Genomic DNA, 20,212 nt, shown 5'->3' with positions numbered 1-20,212 from the left:
ATCGAGTCATGGTGAGCACAGGATCACCACCCACAATAGGTAAGGGCAGGCGGCTAAGCAGTGGGAACTGGGGTGCTGGGTCCTTTCTAGGGCTGCATGGGAAGCATCAGCCAGATGTGACCACCTATGAGGTCTCTGGTGATGCTCCTCACATGTTAGATCAGGTAGTGACCTCTGAGTAATGTCACTATCTTGGCTGATTCTGAATCTGCCCAAAACATTTGGACTAGTTGCTTTCTTGTAGAAACACGGGTGGTTTCTCTGACTGCAGCACATTTGTCCAAACCCTTTTGTCTTTTATAGTATACATTAAGAAGACAGGTATAGCTGGGCAGTGGTGGTGCACAACTTTAATCCCAGCACTTGGGAGGCAGAGGCAGGTGGATTTCTGAGTTCGAGGCCAGGCTGGTCTACAGAGTGAGTTCCAGGACAGCCAGGGCTACACAGAGAAACCCTGTCTCAAAACAAACAAACAAACAAAACAAAACAAACAAAGAAGACAGGTATAGCTGGGCAGTGGTGGCTTTTAATCCCAACACTCGGGAGGCAGAGGCAGGGGGATGACGGTGATGGAAAAATGATCAATAATCTTGTTAATCAACAATCAATACTAATCGATGGCCAATATTCAATACTAGTCAATAACCAAAAGTAATCAATAATCATGATAATCAATAATTGATAATCAGCAGACAATGCTAATCAATAATCAATACTAATCAATAGCCAATAATGATCAATAATCGATGGTGAACGCCTTTAATCCCAGCACTTGGGAGGTAGAGGCAGGCAGATTTCTGAGTTCAAGGCCAGCCTGGGCAACAGAGTTTGTTCAGGGACTGCCAGGGCTACTCAGAGATAGCAGCCGGAGACTACATTTCCCATAAGGACTTGTGCCAAGATGGCGGTCAGAGAACTAAATGCGCACGCGCAGCAAACTCAATCCAATATGGCGGCCGGCCTTCGAACTACATATCCCATGATGCCGGGAGGAAAAAGAAAGATGGCTGCCGGTGGGAGACTACATTTTCCATGAAGGCTCTGGCCCAGTTCACAGGCATGATGTATGGAAATCCCGACCGGAGCTGATTGACTGCACCACGAGACAACCGCTGCCACCATCACAGTCTGGGAAAAGCACCTCTTTCCTGGTGGTATCGGCGGCCTCCTTGTGACATCACAGACCGTGCAACACAATCCGATTGCCGGCTGCTGGGCCGCTGCAGACCGGGGAGATGACCAGAGCTTCCAGGTACCATGGCAGGCGGGTCTATGGACAGGCCCCCAGACTTGTAGGAAGGAGAACTGTATCATGTTGGGCATTGTTATTAAAAGACCCCCAGGAGGGGAGACCCTCACTCTAGTCTCTAATAACTGGCAAGACAGCAAGAGGCTTTATTTCGGGAATCATCCAGCTGAGGTCGAGACTCAGTGCAAGGAGTGTCGACTTCGAGGCCGGGGGAGAAGGGTATTTAAAGGAAACAACACAAACTAGGGGTGTTAGGGGGAAACCAAGGAAGGATATCATAAAAATAGTGGAAAGTCCCAGTCCATCATTCAGTCGGTCATGTGGGAAACATCTTGTACAGGTTTTTTCTCAGGAATTGAATCTTGCTCAACCATTTACTTTGTGGTCAGCCAGTTCCCAGAATGACCCAGCTGACCTGTATTTTTAGTTCTGCTTTCTTTGTGGTCAGCCAGTTCCTGGAACCTAGAGCTAGTGAAACAGCTGGCCTACATTCTTGGCTCAGCTCTAGGGGGGTCATACATACTTTCCATACCCTTTATAAATTTTTATATCTTTCAATTGCCACCTGGTCATCGTTTTCATGAGGACACAAGGGTCACCAGTATGTGTGAAACTGACCACCGATGGACTGTGATTACTATTCTGGGCTTTCATTTTAAGATCTAAAGTAAAGTACTTAAGTACAGACACAGTGGTACATGCCTTAAATCCCAGGAGATGAGTGCCAAGCAGTTCTCTGATTCAAGTCTTCCTGGTACAGAACATGTTTTAGGTAAAGAAAAGCTTAGATACAGGCAAAGTGTTACATATTACCCAGCATTCAGGAGACAGAGCCATGCAGATCTCTGAGTTCAAGGTTCATCTACTGAGTAAGATCCAGGACAACCGAGCTTAGGCAGTGAAGTTGTTGAAAAATATAAAGTTGGCGATGATGTAATAGAAGGAGCCGTGTTCCAGCCCCAGCAAGCAGAGGAACTCAGCAGCTTTGTCCATGTGGTTCTGGGAGAAAAGAATAGAAGGAATGACTGACACAATTGATGCTGCTTAGCTGTAATTAAAAAATTAGTGGGAATGAAGAAGAAACCAGCATCACTGAGGTGAAATCTTCTGGTGAGTGTTTTCTGAGAGGACAAAGAAGCTGTGTTCCAGAGATAGCCAAGGTTGTACCTTGTTGTGCACCTGGAGTTGATCATGTGTGAGAATCACCCAGGTGGTATTGGTTTTTAGGCATAAATGAATCTCATGCAGAGCAGCTAAGGCTTGGTACGGTGAAGGGAATGTATGACAGAAACGCAGCGAATCCTAGTCACAGGGGAAGAACCCAGCATATTGAAGATGTCAGTCCATGGGATGAGCAGAAAGAACAGCAGCAGCAATAAAGTGAAGTCAAGCAGAAACTAGAGTGCTATAGATGGAAGAGCTGGTGAAGTGACCCACTCTCTTTTGAGGAGCTCAGATGATCCTGTATGGATCCCAGATACTGGAACAAAAAGCTGTAATATTGAAGTTACCTTTGAAACCCTAATATTTTGAGATTCCAGAGCTGTGGGGTACCTGCTCAGGAAAACAGTTCCAGACAGTGCAGTAACAGATAGTAAGGTAGGTCTTTGGATCAAGTACCTTTTCGACTGCCATGCATGGCTTGTGCTTGAACAGGAGCATCTTTCAATAATCAGGACCTCAGGCACAAAGATGAGTTTGTAAAGCCCAATCAATTCTGTTTTACAGAGCTCACAAAGTCCACTTGAGCAAACATCCTATGACAATGCCCCCTTGTCAACAGCTAGTCGAGGTACAACTGCAGGGTGTAAATAACTAATACACCTTACAGAGAAAAAGTTAGCCTACCCATCATGTTTGTCAGATGATTTTGCCCCTCTGATTGGTTCCTGCAGATTATGCCAGACATGCAGCTTTTAAAATATTAAGTTGCTGGGTATATTAATGTCCCAATCTTGCTGTAACTGCAATAAATACCCAGCACCCCTAGACTTGGTCTCTCAGATTCAGTCTCACTTGAGGCTGACTGGTGAGAATCCTTATTACAGAGCTCATAATAAAGACCTCCATGTGTTTGCATTACAACAGGCTCCTTGTTGGTTGTTGGGGTCTCTGTGACTTGGACATAACATCTTAATGCATTGACTGGAACCCCAAGACCCTCAGGACTCCCAACTAAAGGATTGGAAGGCTGGTTGTTAAGATGAACCATTGTTTCTATGTCAGTGGCTTGTCTGCCAGATTTGTGTCTGTGTGCCTTGGTTTTCAGGTTTTTCTTGAGTATATGTGGAGGGAGATAACTAAATTGAACGTGGAACCTTGCTACAGTGGATACGCTGGAGAGTCATAGCCCCGAAGTGCTTCAAAGATGTTCCAGAGCCTGGTATAGTGGACGGTGTTTCTCTGGTCTTAATTTCTGGGAAGGTTAGAGCAGACTTGGAGCCCTGTTACAGAACTCACAGCTGCTGCCATCCTGTCTTCATATTCTCCTCTGTCCAAGTGGAGGAATCTGCTGGGTAGCCTTTACCGCCTCCTTGTGGCTGTCTATTTTGTGTGTGGAACTTTGTTATTCTCTCACTGAGGAAATGAGACAGATTCCATCCTAATCGATTTAGTTACTAGCCCCACACCTTGGGTTAAATCCTTCTTAACAACAGGACCTAGACCCATTGACTAGTCCATGACAGAGAGCTCTTTGAGACAGCATCCAGGGCAAACTCAAGCTCTGCCTACCTTGTTTTACAGGGTGGAAAAACAAAGACCTCCTTTCCCACCTCCTGAACTACCCTCTGCCCAGTTCATATGTGACTCTATAGTTTTGAACTTGGAGCTGTCATGAGATGGAATGTTGTTCTTCATCAATTCTAACAAATTTAGCATATCTTCCATGGGTCAGAGATCCTGTCCTTTGTTGGTGGCCATTTCCAGGTCTGTGAGACAATCTGCTTTTCTGTCCACCTTCCAGCTGTTTTAGCCTCCTCTTTGGTAGCACTGTCCTGGGAACCCAGGGTTAAAGATGCTCACCCCAGGTCAGGACAGCCTCTGAGCTCCCCATTCCAGTATATCCTCTCCTGCTCTGAGCTAGGTGCCCTTCCTATTTTATCCTTGCTCAGCCACAACTCCAAGACCCTCATGGGGTGGCAGGAGCTCCTGTATTGATATGGTTAGCTCATTGGTTTGGGGTTTTTACAACTTCCTCATTTATTGTTGTGTCTGTGTCATAGTTGTTTTCAGTTCTCGACATTTTAGAGCTTAAGTCATCTGAAGGAACCTCAATCGAGGGCATGACCTCATCAGAATGGCTGGTTGCTATGTCTGTGAGAGATAGTGTTGATGATTGATTAGGAAGACTCTTCCACTGAAGGATGCGATATCCCTAAGCAAGTGGTCCTGGGCTGGATGAGAGAGCTAGCTGAGCTTCAAGACAGTGACCAAGCAAGTGAGAAAGCCAGGAGACAGTATTTATCCATGCTTTTTGCCTTCAGTTTCTAATCTAAGCTCCCAAAATGATGGACTGATCTGACAGAACCATGTATAACAAACATTTATTACCTTAGAGGCTTTTGCTTAGAGGATTCAATCACAGCAGCAGAGTAGCAGTTAGAACAACAACATGGTATCAAAGGGTTATTTTGCTGCTGGACAGAATCTATGTTGTAGATTGCATTCTTGTGGACAAGAACAAATTTTGGGTAGAAAGGTTTTTGGATTGGTTGGCGTCTTTAACTCTCCACTGGGGGTCCTGCCTGACTGTAGATGAAGCCTCTTCAGCATCCATACCTCACTGCCATGAATCTCAGCTAAGATCAACTCCATAGTCTCCTTGTCTCCCTCCAATTTGTGGTCTCTGGCACATCCTAAATATAACCCCTCCCTTCCCCAGGCAGCTGCAGATTTTGATTCATTTTCCTTCTCTGGCCCTCTCTGGTCTCTCGCCACACCTGTTGCCGATTCTCCCCAATTCCCCCTTTTTATATGCTCTCCCATCCAGTTCTCTTTCTTCCATCTGCCTCCTATGACTGTTTTATTCCTGCTTCTGAGTGAGATTCAACAGAGCTCATTTGGGCCTTTCTTCTTGTATAGCTTCTTTGGGTCTTTGAAGTGTAGTGTGGGTTTCCTTTTTTTTATGATTATTATTCACTTGTGAGTGAGTACATACATGCATGTGCTTTTAGGTCTGGGTTACCTCAATTGAGATGAAAGTTTCTAGCTGTATCCATTTGCCTGCAAAATTCATGATGTCCTTGTATTTAGTAGCTAAATAGTTTTTCCTTTTGTAAATGAACCACATTTTCTATATTCATATTTTGGTTGAGGGGCATCTGGATTCTTTCCAGTTTCAAGTTGTTATAATTAAAATGGCTATGAACTTAGTGGAGTCCCTACTCTAGGTCACCTGCCTTCACAGAGTTTCTCCTGTATCTTCTGTTTGTCCTTTGAGAGGGTGTGGGCCCCTGGGTATCCATGATGGTGTATCAAGTCTCTATTGGTTTAGGTGCATCCTCTCCACTGAGGCCAGATGTGTCAGCCCAGTTAAAGGAACAGATTGCAGTGATAGACAGCAGCTTTAGGGACAGCTCCTGCTACAGTAGTTGTAGGACCATCATGAAGACTGAGCTGCACATCTGATACTTATGGGCCAGGGTTCTTTGTCCAGCCTATGTATGTTATTTTTTTGTGACTCAGTCTCCAATTGTCCCAAAAGATCAAGGTTAGTTGAGACTGTTGGTCTTCCTGTGGAGTTCCTATCCTCTTCAAGGCCTTCAAATTTTTCCCCAACTCTTCCATCAGTTACCAAGGTCCATGCAATTTTTGACTGTGGATCTCTGCTTCTGCTTCAGTCAGCTGCTTGGTGGAGCCTCTCAATGGACAATTATGCAAGGCTCCTGTGTGGGTGCATCACAGAGTATCCTTAATAATGTCATGGATTCAAGCTTATCCATGTATGTCTTCAATTGAATGAGTTTTCATTGTCCATTCCTTCAGTCTCTGCTCCAGCTTTACTTCTGCACTTCTTTTAGACAGGATAAATTTTGTTCTGGGTGTCTTCAGTGTTGTCATTGAATCTGATCCTTCAGCTTTCTTCTCATTCTTTCATACATTCACCATTTGGACTCTGTCCCTCAATCACATAAGATACTGTGTACACATTTGCTGTTCAATGTTATGCTATTTTGCAAACCTGGGGGTTTTATATTTTTTACTTTATTCATTCTGTTTTTGGTTTTCTATAACAAATTTCCCTGTGAAGCCCTTCCTGTGCTGATAGTAGATATAGAAACAACATAAGCCCCTGACATGCTTTTGTTCAATAAGCACATGCTTTTGTGCTGCTCTTTGTCCACATCTTCAATTTTGAAATTTAGCCAAATGCATAGACTATATTCCATTTCTCCAGATGGCTTATGCTCATGTCTTCAATATTATCTGATGCTTCAGATTCATTGAATTGCAGGTGTATGATGTTCTGCCTAACTCTTATGTTTGTTGTGAAATTTTTGAATAAATAAGTATATTATGACTGGGTGCATGAATATGAATATCATGTGTGCCTCATCTTTACTGTTGTCAGAGATGGCCTCAGAACTCCCGATCTTGAAAAAAATGGACAGGTGTTGGTCCACATGTGTATGCTAGAAATTGACCACCATTATGTGGAAGACCAGCAAGATCTTTCATCTCCCGAGCTATAACTCCTGAACTATGTTCTTTATTTCTGATCAAAATATACATCACCAATATTTTCAACTGTCCATTTTTAACATTTTAAACATGCATTTCTTTTTAGTAAAATTTATTCATGTTGCTGTTTAAACTGGTTCACTTCATGTTTTTGCAAGATGAATGAAGAACTACAGTGAATGTATAATTCTTTGTAGGAACTTCAGTAAAGAATCATGAGTTCTCTCTATCATTTTTGTTTCCTTGGTTGACTTTTACAGGGGAGTGAGGGTCTTAATATGTAACTTTTTCTGTTCTGCAACACGTCCCATAGAGCATGCCAGCATCCAGGTAAATGTCATACACCTGCCTGTACCTCTGTGATTAAAGACATGAGCAAATATATGTAGCTTGCCCATCATTTTTATAGTTAGTAATTGTTCATACAGCTTTTCAGATATGTGCTCAGTACAGTTGATCTGTTTCCCCCTGAATCTGTTTCCCTCTCAATTGCCATGTGTGTTGCAAGGCTATATCCTTTTTAAATAGTTCATAAGTTACACAGGTGAACCTTATATTTCAAGTTCTTTCTAAACTGACATGGTGATTATATTATAATTCGTGTGTCAGCAAATAAGTGAAGGAATCACCTGAATTATATGATTATATTTTCTAGGAAGCATACATTTACTTTGTAGTGATGTCAGTATCAGGCTTTGTGTTGTACACATGTATGGTATATTTTAGGAAGCAGTGAGTTTCGATGATGTGCATGTGAACTTTACTGCAGAAGAGTGGAATTTGCTGGATCCTTCCCAGAAGAATCTTTACAAAGATGTGATGCTTGAGACCTACTGGAACCTCACTGCTATAGGTAAGACTGTGAATTTTCTTTTGCTTTTCAAAATAAGGGAAAAATGTTTCTTGGATAATGATGATTATCTCTTATTTCAATAGAGAACAAGTAATATTGAGTTGAATAAATCAGGTTCATTGCTGTTAAATTCAGAGTAACTTGAATTTTGCCTAATTCCAATACTATACCATTTATTTTCTGGTACCATGTTTTAGGCTATAATTTGGAAGACCATCATATTGAAGAACAATGTCAAACTTTTAGAAGCCATGAAAGGTAATTTTAATGTTTAACCTCATACAAATATGCTTGTGAGAAAATTTTAATATGATCTGGAAGCTCTAAAAGAAAGCAAGTGTGTAAAATATCAGTCCTTTTATTGTAGCTATGATTATAATATTCTCCCAAAACTGTGTACCTCAATGTCAGTTATCTGATTCATGTTTGCAAGGCATTTCTGTAAGAAAGAAGAGGAGGAAACAATGCCTTAAGAGATTTCTTTATTTGATTTGTATCTCCATTAGAACTATATTGTGAAACTACCAATTTGTGTAGTCTCATAATATTTAGATGTTGCACATTGAATAGTGATAAGCATGTATCCATAACCTTCTAATAAGCAAATACTCCATGATAAAGTTGGTGATACTCATATACTTGTAGTGAAACTTTTAAGTTTATGGCAAGGTCAGTTTATGAGAGTCAAGAATGTTGTCCTGGAGAAACATTAATCATGTCTACAATGAACAAAAAGTCAATGCATGTAAATTCAATGTGGAAACCTTTCATTTGTTCTTCTTTTTTAATGGGTATATAAATTGTCAGAATGGATGAAACCATGTGAGCCTAGGGATATTAAAAGGAAGAATGTACCTTTATCTATTTCAAAACAATGAGAAGATATGTAGTATTCTGCCTTTGGTAGACTTTCTGAATATGATAGGTGTTTTCAGTTAATTGATTTTCTGACTTTACTGGGAACATCGCCAATGTCACATTGCAGAAAATCTCTATGGGTACTAGAAGTTTGGAAATTCTTCTGTTTATCCTGGTTCGCGGTGCTCCTGTGGTTTGATTCACACTACAGGAAAAACTAAGAATGCTATCAGTGTTTTAATGCTCTGAGTTGTTTTGTATTTCTTCTGACATGTAAAATACATCACATAGAAATCTCATGTAGAAAAAGGAGGCTATAAATGTGAGCCATGTAATAAATGCTCTTACAATCACAGGTATTTTCAAAGAGGTAAAGCAACCCACAGTGAGCAAGTACAACTGTGAACATCAAAGTGATAAAACCTTGAGATCTGAGTGTTCTTTATTATTAGACCAACTGCAAAATTTATTCATATTGGTAAAATGATTGATCAGGTAATGAATGTGGTAAAGCTTTCACATGTGCCCATTATTTTTGCAGGCATGAAAGAAGTCATACTGGAGAGAAACCATATGAATGTAATCAATGTGGTAAAGCCTTTTCATATCACAGTCGTCTCCAATCTCATAAAAGAACACATACTGGAGAGAAACCTTATGAATGTACTCAATGTGGTAAAGCCTTTTCATGTCACAGTCATCTCCAATCTCATAAAAGAACACATACCGGAGAGAAACCTTATGAATGTACTCAATGTGGTAAAGCCTTTTCACGTCACAGTCATCTCCAATCTCATAAAAGAATACATACTGGAGAGAAACCTTATGAATGTATTCAATGTGGTAAAGCCTTTTCATGTCACAGTCATCTCCAATCTCATAAAAGAACACATACTGGAGAGAAACCTTATGAATGTACTCAATGTGGTAAAGTCTTTTCACGTCACAGTCATCTCCAATCTCATAAAAGAACACATACCGGAGAGAAACCTTATGAATGTACTCAATGTGGTAAAGCCTTTTCATGTCACAGTAGTCTCCAATATCATAAAAGAACACATACCGGAGAGAGACTTTATAAATGTAACCAATGTGGTAAAGCCTTTTCATGGCACAATGGTCTCCAAAGACATAAAAGAACACATACTGGAGAGAAACCTTATGAATGTAATCAATGTGGTAAAGCCTTTTCATGTCACAGTAGTCTCAATTGTCATATGAGAACACATACTGGAGATAAACCTTATGAATGTACTCAATGTGGTAAAGCCTTTTCATTTCACAGTCATCTCCAAAGACATAAAAGTACACATCCTGGAGAGAAACCTCATGAATGTAATCAATGTGGTAAAGCCTTTTCATATCACAGTCATCTCCAAAGACATAAAAGAATACATACTGGAGAGAAACCTTATGAATGTAATCAATGTGGTAAAACCTTTTCATTTCATAGTAATCTCCAAAGACATAAAAGAACACATACTGGAGAGAAACCTTATGATTGTAATTAATGTGGTAAAGCCTTTTCATTTCATAGTCATCTCCAAAGACATAAAAGAACACATACCGGAGAGAAACCTTATCAATGTAATCAATGTGGTAAAACCTTTTCATGTCACAGTAATCTCCAATATCATAAAAGAACACATACTAGAGGGAAACCTTATGAATGTAATCGGTGTGGTAAAGGCTTTACACAACAGGGTCATCTCCAATATCATAAAAAAAAACCATATCAGAGAGAAACCTTAGTTATGTAATCAATGTGGAAAAACCCATTTATAAGTGAAAAGGTTCTAAAGACATAAATGATCACATACTGGAGAGAAACTTTATGAATGTAATTAATATAGTAGAAGCCTTTCACAAAGTTTTTGTCTCCAAAACCATAAAAGAACCCATATTGGAAAGAAACCAATGAATGTGCTCCTTGTGGTAAAAGCCTTTCTATACGGATTTTTCCCAAAAACATAAAAGAACCCATATTGGACAGAACTATGGATGTAATCAATGTGCTAAAGCCTTTGCATGTCCCACTAGTCTTGAAAACAAAATATCCCGTATTGGAAGAAACCTCACGAATATGATCAACGTGGTAAAGATTTCACAACTTTAGCATCTCCATTATTATAAAAGAACAGGTACAGGAGAGAAACCTGAATGAATGTAATCAGTGTTGTAAAGCATTTGCAAGTCACAGTCATCTGCAGTGACAGGAGAAATCACATACAGGAGAGAAACCTGCTTGAATATTAACAATGTGGTAAAGCCTTTGCATGCCATAGTTCTTTACATATACACAAAGAAATCACACTGGAGAGAATCCTCATTAATGTAATCACTGTGGAAAAACTGACAATTCACTTTTATCTGTGACTACATAATAGAACACATTCAAGAGAGTGACTCAGTGTCATCAACGTGTTAAGCCCTTGCATGTCACAGGCACCCATCTGATATATAAAAGAATACATACTGTAGAGAAACTGCATGAATGCCATGAATGAGGTAAAGTCTTTGCATGACAATGTACTCTCCAAATACTTCAAGTAACACACTTTTTAGAGAAACCTTTCGAATGTAACAAATGTGGAGAGCCCTGTGCCTATCACTGTAGTCTCCAAAGACATAAAAGACCACAAATTGCACAGAAATATTGTGAATGTACTCAAGTTGGAAAATTCTTTATATGCCACAGTATTTTCTGAATACAAAAATCAACACATACTAGAGAGAAACCTGAGAGTAATCAATGCGGTAAAGCATCTACATGTCCTAATTGTATTTAAATGCATGAAGGAATTTATAGTAGGAATAAACTGTGGTGATTTGAATAGGCTTGTCCCTAAGAAGTGACAATGTTAGTATGTTTGGCCTTGTGGGAGTAGATATTACTGTTTTGAAGGAAGTGAACTCCTAAGGTGTTGGTCTTTGGAGCTCGGCCAGTAAAAAACAGACCCTCCTACCACCTGGCTGGAAGACAGTCTCTTCCTGACTGCCTTCTCATGAAAATGCAGAACTCTCAGCTCCTTCTCCAGCATCATGGCTGCCTGCATGCTGACATTCTTCCTGCTTTGTTGGTCATGAACTAAACACTTGAAAGTGTAAGACAGACTGAATTAACTGTTTGCCTCTAAAACGGTTGCCTTGGTCACAATGTCTCTTTTAGCAATGGAAATTCTAAGACAGAAGTTGGTACCCCAGACTTAAGTATTCTTATTGGTAGTCTTGACTATGCTTTTGTTGGAAGCAATGTGGGTTTTTAGACTTTGGATTTGTACATGCATTAAGTGGAACTTCATGGGCCTCCTAGTAGAACACATATGTACTAAGGGTAATTTCAACTTTGTATATAGTTTTTATAATGCTTTGTTGAAGAATGCTGCTGTCCTTTGCTCTCATCTGAAAGTAAAGTGGTTTATTTTGTTAATTGCATTGACAAAGGAAGTCTCAGGAATGCCAAGCATAGCCTTTGGCCTGTGTTTACTCTCATGGTGATTGTTTTGATCATGCGTAGTAATCTTAGAAAGGAAAAATATGAAATATTAGCTTCAAAGAGAAAATCTCACCAGGAAGTTGAATGAAGCTAAATCCTGTGATCAAAGATACACAATGGTATTAAAGAAATGTTGATATGATAAGATACCATCCACCTAAACATATGGATGTGAAGTTGTATGGATGAGAACTGTATAATATTAGGCATTATTATTAACTGGGTATTGTTTTTATGTCAACATAAGGAGATGCAAGTATGTGTCAAATTGACAGATTGTGATTACTATTCTGGGTTTTTAATTTAAAATCTAAAAGGATATAGGATATACTTAGGTCCAGGCATGGTGGTACACACCTTAAATCCCAGGAGATGAACATCAAGCAGATCTCTGATTCAAGTCATCCTGGTACAGAACAAGTTTTAGATAATAAAAAACTTAGGTATGGGCAAAGTGTTACACATGTATTTTTCAACATTCAGAAGACAGAGCCATGCAGATCTCTGAGTTCAAGGTTCATCTACAGAGCAAGTTCAAGACAGGAGAGCTTTTGTTTTACTCTATTTCAAAGGATACAGAATGTAGGTTGTATGGTCTACATTATTCCAGCCATTTGTTCTTTTGTGATTAGAAATATGCATTAAATTTTGAGGAATAAAACATGAATAACAGAAATCATGGTTAGGAATAGTTGCTATGTTTTAGGTAACAAAACATGAATGATGAAAGCTGGTCAGATATTGTTAGTACACAGGTCCCCTATGACCTAAGACTTGAACTTAGTTTCATTTCATGATTAAGTCGAGGTTGGTAACAAAAAGGCAGTCCTTAGGGCAAGTTTCTTTTGCTTCTTCCCAACATTTAGATATTATAGACATATTTGAATACATAGCAGAACACATATTGAAGACACATCTTACAAATGTAATCAATGAGATAAAACCTTTTCACAACACAGTTATCGATGAACATAAAAGAACACATCCTGGAGAAAAATGCTATGAATAAGCAATGTGGTAAAGCCTTTGCATGTGGCAGTCATCCTAGAAACCATGAGATAAAGTCATAATTCGAGAAACCCCATAAATGTGGTCAATGTGTTAAAGTCTTGTACTTTCTGATATCTTTATAGAAGACTAAACTCTTTAGTAAGTAATCAGTCTATTAAAGACTTTCTATATCACAGTAGTCTTTAAGCACCTTCAATAATATCAAAAGTAATCTGTGACTACAAATAATTTGTATGATCTTACCCAACACACACTGAGTTACTCAAGGTTATTCATTATGTAGAACAAAAATTTGACAAGCGTCAACCATCAGTTGACTTTATGATGTCAACTATCGTAAAGTTTGTTATCATCAAACTTTACGATGTCTCTCTATTTTGTTTACACTGGTAAACTCATTTGTACATACAAAGACCACTGGTTTTTCTTTTTCTTTTTTGGTTAATCGTGTATCCAACAACTTTGCTGAAAGTGTTTATCACCTCTGGGAATTGCCTTTGAGAAGTTTTAGTTCAGTTGTGGTTACTATCATATCATCTGCAGATAAAGATAATTTTACTTCCTCCTTAAATTTACAATTTAATGTTAACTTATTTAACATTAAATGGTAAATTGCAACATAGAACTTGGAATATAGGACTAGTTAACATTAAACTGTAAATAGCAGTAAAAAAAACTAGTTAACATTAAATTGTAACTTCAATATAGGACTAGTTAACATTAAAATTTTAGATAGTATTTTGAATAGATATGGAGAGAATGGATCACCTTCTCTTCTTTGTGAATTAGTGGAATTAATTAGAATTTCTCTCCATAATTTAATGTCAGCTATAGGTTTGCAGTAAAGTGACATTATCATGTTTAGATATGTATCCTTAATCACTCCAAGAACTCTATCATATAGTGGGGTTAAATATTGTCAGAGAAGTTTTCATCATCTAAGAGATTACAACTTTTTTTCTTACACTTTAATCACATTATGTTAAACTATCCCTGCACCTCTTGAACGCAGCCTACCTCATTGATCATGGTGAATGATCTTTTGATGTGGTTTCTATTTTATTTTTTTCTGTTTTATTAAATATTTTTACATATTTGGTTTTAAGGAAAAATTGGTCTACAATTCTCATTTGTTACTGAGTCTTTATATTGACTGGATATTTGAGTAACCATGGGTTCAAAAAACAAATTGGCTAAAATTTCTTCTTTTTCTATATTGTTGAATACTTTGAGGAGTATTCTCATGAACTCCTCTTTGAAAGTCTGGAAGGATTCTACCCTAAAATTGATGGCCCTGGGCTGTGTTTGTTGGCAGACTTGTAATGATTTCTCTTTTTCTAGATGTTTAGGCAGTTTGAGTTGTTTCCCTTGGTTTGATTTAACTTTTTTTTTTTTTTTTTTTTTTTTTTTTTTTTTTGTTTTTCGAGACAGGGTTTCTCTGTATGGCCTTGGCTGTCCTGGAACTCACTCTGTAGACCAGGCTGGCCTCGAACTCAGAAATCCTCCTGCCTCTGCCTCCCAAGTGCTGGGATTAAAGGCGTGTGCCACCACTACCCGGCTTGATTTAACTTTTGTAAGTGGAACCTATTGAGAAAATTTTCCATTATTTTTAGAAATTCCAGTTCAATGGAGTTGAGGCTTTTTAAAACTATGTCATTACCATTCTTTAGATTTCTTCATTGTCTATTATTTTGTCCCCATTTTTATTTTAGATTTTATTAATTTGGATATTCTCTATCTTTTAATAAGGGTTTGACTATCTTATCTAATAAAAGGCTCAAAGGAGCAATTCCATGTTTCATTAGTTCTTTGCATTCTTCTCTTTCTATTTTTTAATTTTAAAAATAGATATATTTTTATTTTTAATAATATTATATTTAATATTATTAAATATTTCTGATTTCAGCCCCCAACTTGATAATTTACTGTTCTCTAATCCTTTTTTTTATTGCTCACTTGTTTTTGTTCGAGAATTTAAAGCATGCTGTTGAATTGTCAGTATGAGAGGTCTCCAAATTTTTCATGTAGGGATTTTGTGCTATAAACCTTCATCTTAGAACCAGTTTCATGTTTTTTGTATTCTGTAAAATTGTGCATGTTTCATAATCATTTGTATCATATTCTAGAAAGTCTCTAATGTCTTCCTCTATGTTTGTCTTAAGCTAATTTTCATTCACAGTGAGATGTTCAGCTTCCATGAGTTTTTAAGCTTTTTGTTCTTTCTGGTTTTGTTGATATCCAGGTGTAATCAATGGTGGTCTGATAGGATTCATGGTGTTATTTCAATTTTCTTGTATGAATTGAGGTTGGCAGTGTGTCTGAATATGTTTTCAGTTTACAAGTAAGTTTTCTGAGGTGCTGAGTAGAAGGCATATTCTCCTATATTTCAGTAGAATGTTCTCTAAGTATCAGCTGGACTCATGTTGTCCGCTAGCTGGAATATTTCTCTTTTGGTGGGGAGAGGTGTCTGGAGAATTTGTCCACTGGTGTGAGAATGGGGTATTGAAATCTTGGAATATAAGTGAATGAATGTTATGTGATATTAGCTTTAAAACACTTTGCTTTATGAAGGTTGCTGACCATGTGTTTAAGGCATAGATGTTAAAAGTTGAAATGTCATTTTGGTGATTTTTTTTTTCTTTAAGAAATTTGTAGTGTTTTTCTCCAATCCTTTTGATTAATTTTTTTAATATCTATTTTTGCTTCATTTCAAAATGACTACACCAGCTTGCTCCTTTGGTCCATCTGCTTGGAATATCTTTTTACATTTCTTTACCTTAAATTAATGCTATTCTTGATTTTGAGCTGTATTTCTTGTCTGCAATTGAAGGATAGATTTTATTAGCATCTATTCTGGTAGCCTTTGTCTTTTTATTGGTGAACTGAGGTCATTGATACTGAGAGAGTCAATGAACAGTGATTGTTAACTCCTTGTATTTTGTTGTTGCTGCTGCTGATGGTGGTGGTGCTGGTGTTGGGGTATTTGTGTGCTTTCTTTTCTTTTGCAGATAATACGAGGTTATTTACTACCTGTGTTTTCATGTGTATTGTTAACTTCCTTGGGTTGGATATAACTTTGTGTAAGTTTGTATGTGTAGATAGATATTGATTAAATTTGATTTTAGCATGGACTATCTGTTTTTTTCCATTAATAGTTATTAAGCTTTTTTTGTTTTGTTTTTTGTTTTTTAGTTTTTCAAGACAGGGTTTCTCTGTATAGCCCTGTTTGTCCTGGAACTCACTCTGTAGACCAGGCTGGACTCAGAAATCCGCCTGCCTCTGCCTCCCAAGTGCTAGGATTAAAGGCGTGCACCACCACTGCCCAGCACCTCTATACTTTCTTTTTGCAGTCCTAAAGTTTTGTTTCCATCATTCCTTTTGTTATTGTTTCTATTTCCACTTTTAGGTATTAAACAGTTTTGTTTTCTTCTATTCTTGGTTTGTTTTTCTTGGCTTTATTTATAAGATTTGTTGGTTTCCTCCACTTTTTTGCTTGTGTTTTCCTGGCTGTCTTTGAGGTATTTATTGATTTCCCCCAATTGTTTGTACTTTCCTCAATTTCTTTAAGTGATTTCATCATTTCCACTTTAAGGACCTCTATCATCTTCATACAGTTGTTTTCAAAGCCTTTTTCTTGTACTTCAGCTATGTTGTAATATTTAAGACCTTCTTTGGCAACATAAATGGGCTCACACTCATTAACCAGAGGGTGATAAATTTTACTCCTTATTACATAATCAAGTACCAACATCATGGAATGGAATGTGGCTGTAACTTCTGGAAGTTAAAAGGTCCGTTTTATGTCAATGTACTTGATATACAATAGTTTGTCTCCACACAATGAAATTTATGGTGGTACCCACCATAGGTTCCAGGATAGATTCCGTGAGGTATTCAGCTTACATTTAACCCAATGTTTGATTAATGCCATGGTTGTTTTTACACCTTAAATTGGACAGGAAGGCAAATGAAGCACTTTTTAAATAAGTTACTTTGTTGAGATGATGGTTTTAATAAGATTGCTTCCAATCACTAACCCTGCAATCACCATTACAAAAAAAAGACCTGATGGTGACAGGGTAATAATTTTCTAATTTGACAGCATGTATTTGTTTATTTCAGGTGAATGAAGACAAACTAGATTAATATGTATATAATTTTGGAACTTTAGCATAATCCAAGGAATATTGAATTTCCAACTTTGGAGATATATCCAATGCACTTTCAGTGTTAAGTCAGGTCAGATGATTGAGACACAGGCCATTGGCTGTAGCTGTGTGTGTCATGTTACAGATCACAGACACTAACATTGCACATAGAAACCATGTCAAAGAGTAGTGAATTAATGCCATTTTCTCTGCCAGGAAACCATCTATCTTCTCTTTTTCAGACTATATATATATATTTGGTTTTTGGCTTAGACTCTGGAAGCCCTGAAGTGTCCAGGTTAGTTGACAGTGTTGTTCTTCCTATGAGGTTGCCATCCTCTTCACCTCCTTAAGTCTTTCTTCTGACTCTTCCATATAAAACATTTCACCCTATAATAATACATATATATATATGTGTGTGTGTATATATACATATATATATACATATAAGTGTATATATACATATGTATGTATATGTATATGATGTGTATGTATATATGATTGATAGAGAAAATTAACAAGATAGATAAACTTTTAGCCAAACTAATGAAAGGACACAGAGACAATATGCTAATTACCAAAATCAGAAATAAAAAGGGAGACATACAATTGTATATATCTTCTCCTCAGCACCTCATGGTATCTTCTCCAAAATTGACCATGTAATCTGTCACAAAACACCAGGCAGTGGTGGTACACTCCTTTAATCCCAGCACTTCAGAGGCAGAGACAGGTAGATTTCTGAGTTCAAGGCCAGCCTGGTCTACAGAGTGAGTTCCAGGACAGCCAGGGCTACACAGAGAAACCCAGTCTCGAAAACAAAAAACAAAAAAAAAAAAAATCTGTCACAAATGAAGCCTTATCAGATACAAGAAGACTGAAATATTCTCATGCATCCTATGAAATCAGTACAGAATAATCTGGACTTCAATAATAACAAAAACATCAGAAAGCCACATACTGAACAACTTTCTATACAATGATAACTTGCTCAGGGAAGAAATAAAGAAAGAAATAAAAGACTAGACTAGAATTCAATGAGAATGAAGACACAGCATACCCAAACTTATGGGACACAGTAAAAGCAGTGGTAAGACAAAAATTCATAGCACTAAGTGCCCTCATAAACATACCAGAGAGATTCTACACAAGGAACTTAACAGCACACCAGAAAGCTTTAGAACAAAAAGAAGCAAACACACCTAAGAGACAGCAGGAAATAATCAAACTCAGGGCAGAATCGAACCAATTAGAAACAAAGAGAACAGTACAGAGACTCAAGAAAACCTTGGTCCTTGGACAAAATCAACAAGATAGAAAAACACTTAGCCAGACTAACCAGAGGACACAGAGACAGTATCCAAATTAACAAAATCAGAAGTGAAAAGGGAGACATAACAAGAGAAACTGAGGGAATTTTTAAAAAAAAAAAATCATTAGTTCTTTCTACAAACTGGAAAATCTAGATGAAATGTGTAGCCAGAGAAATGGATAATTATCTAGACAGATACTATGAACCCAAATTAAATCAAGATCAGATAAATTATCTAAACTGTAATATAACCCCTTAGGAAATCAAAGCAGGCATTTTAAACCTCCTGTCCAAGAGAAGGCAAGGACTAGGTAGTTTTAGTTCAGAATTTTTTTTTTTTTTTTTTTTTTTTGGATTTTTCGAGACAAAGTTTCTCTGTGTAGCCCTGGCTGTCCTGGAACTCACTCTGTAGACCAGGCTGGCCTTGAACTCAGAAATCTGCCTGCCTCTGCCTCCCAAGTGCCAGGATTAAAGGCACATGCTTTTAGTGCAGAATTCTACCAGACCTTCAAGAAGAGCTAAGACCAATTCATTTTGGACTATTTTACAAAATAGAAACAAAAGGAATGCTACCTAATTCATTCTACATATATTTGTTTTAAAAGTCAATTATTGATTTCAAATGCAACACTAATATACTCTCTTATCAGTTCTCATTCCCCTTCAATCCCAAGTCATTAAGAAGTTCTTTCTGGGCTGGAGAGATGGCTCAGTGGTTAAGAGCATTGACTGCTCTTCCAGAGGTCTTGAGTTCAATTCCCAGCAACCACATGGTGGCTCACAACCATCTGTAATGGGATCCAATGCCCTCTTCTGGTGTGTCAGAAGACAGCAACAGTGTACTCAAAATAAATAAATCTTTTTTTTTTTAAAAAAAGGATTTTTCCATTTTTTAAACTCCTGCTTATTATTTATTTCTGTTCATAGGAATGTTGCCTGTAGCTGAGGCTTGCCTCTGTATGTAATTGAAAATTGCTTTGAGCAGCCAATCCTTCCTTTGCTGCTCAGTGCTGCAAAGAATGTTGTTTGGGGCCTTTGGCAGGTGTTTATTGTGAATCATAGATTTTGAATATAGGAGCAAGGCTCTACCATCAACTCTATCCAACTATCTTCTCTTGAAAAGAAATATCTTGGCCTGCTATTCCATTTTAGTAGAAATTGAATATGTCGTGCCAGGAAAATGTTAATGATCCCCAAAAGACACACCCAGGAGCCAATCTGATGCAACTCACAGCAGGGTCTTTATTCTATTTGAGCTAGCTTGCCCCCATCCCCAATGCACCAGCATCAGCCGAGAATGTTTTGGTGATGGTGGAGCCCCAAATGTCTATCGAGGAAAGGTTTTATTGTAAGCAGCAAGTGGGGAGTATGTGTGCAAGCATCTAATTGGAAAGCTGCTGTGGCTTTTGACATAATTGGCTGGTGCTGGGAGTCACCTCATAAACTTAAGTTCACCTCCCCTCTGCATTAGAAGTTATTAGTCATGGACTTGTAACCCTAAGTGCTGGTTTGTTGGGGGCGTAACCTGGAGACGCTGGTATTGATGAGGGTCTAGTTTGGAAACTCTAGTCTTGTTTGGGATTAGTCTAGAGACTGAAGCTAG

The 20,212-nt window shown here is 38.0% G+C and overlaps 1 protein-coding gene across 6 annotated transcripts; it reads left to right on the top strand.

Moving 5' to 3' along the window:
* The first annotated feature begins 961 nt into the window (after nt 1–961).
* Nucleotides 962–13,609, top strand: LOC143443223 (uncharacterized). 6 transcript variants are annotated; one of them, XM_076938838.1, is made up of 6 exons: nt 962–1,252; nt 3,519–3,632; nt 7,192–7,261; nt 7,658–7,784; nt 7,982–8,042; nt 9,184–13,609. In XM_076938838.1, exons 4-6 carry the CDS (start codon nt 7,751–7,753, stop codon nt 10,151–10,153), a joined length of 1,065 nt encoding a protein of 354 aa, XP_076794953.1. In that variant the 5' UTR covers nt 962–1,252; nt 3,519–3,632; nt 7,192–7,261; nt 7,658–7,750; the 3' UTR covers nt 10,154–13,609. The 6 variants fall into 6 exon arrangements, with proteins under 6 accessions (XP_076794953.1, XP_076794950.1, XP_076794951.1 ...); XM_076938835.1 differs by lacking the exon at nt 7,192–7,261; XM_076938836.1 differs by lacking the exon at nt 7,192–7,261 and having other exon boundaries at nt 3,519–3,673.
* The last annotated feature ends 6,603 nt before the right edge of the window (nt 13,610–20,212 follow it).

This window comes from Arvicanthis niloticus, chromosome 8 (genome assembly GCF_011762505.2).
Source record: "Arvicanthis niloticus isolate mArvNil1 chromosome 8, mArvNil1.pat.X, whole genome shotgun sequence".
NCBI lineage: Eukaryota > Metazoa > Chordata > Mammalia > Rodentia > Muridae > Arvicanthis > Arvicanthis niloticus.
This window is presented reverse-complemented; position numbering and strand designations above follow the sequence as displayed.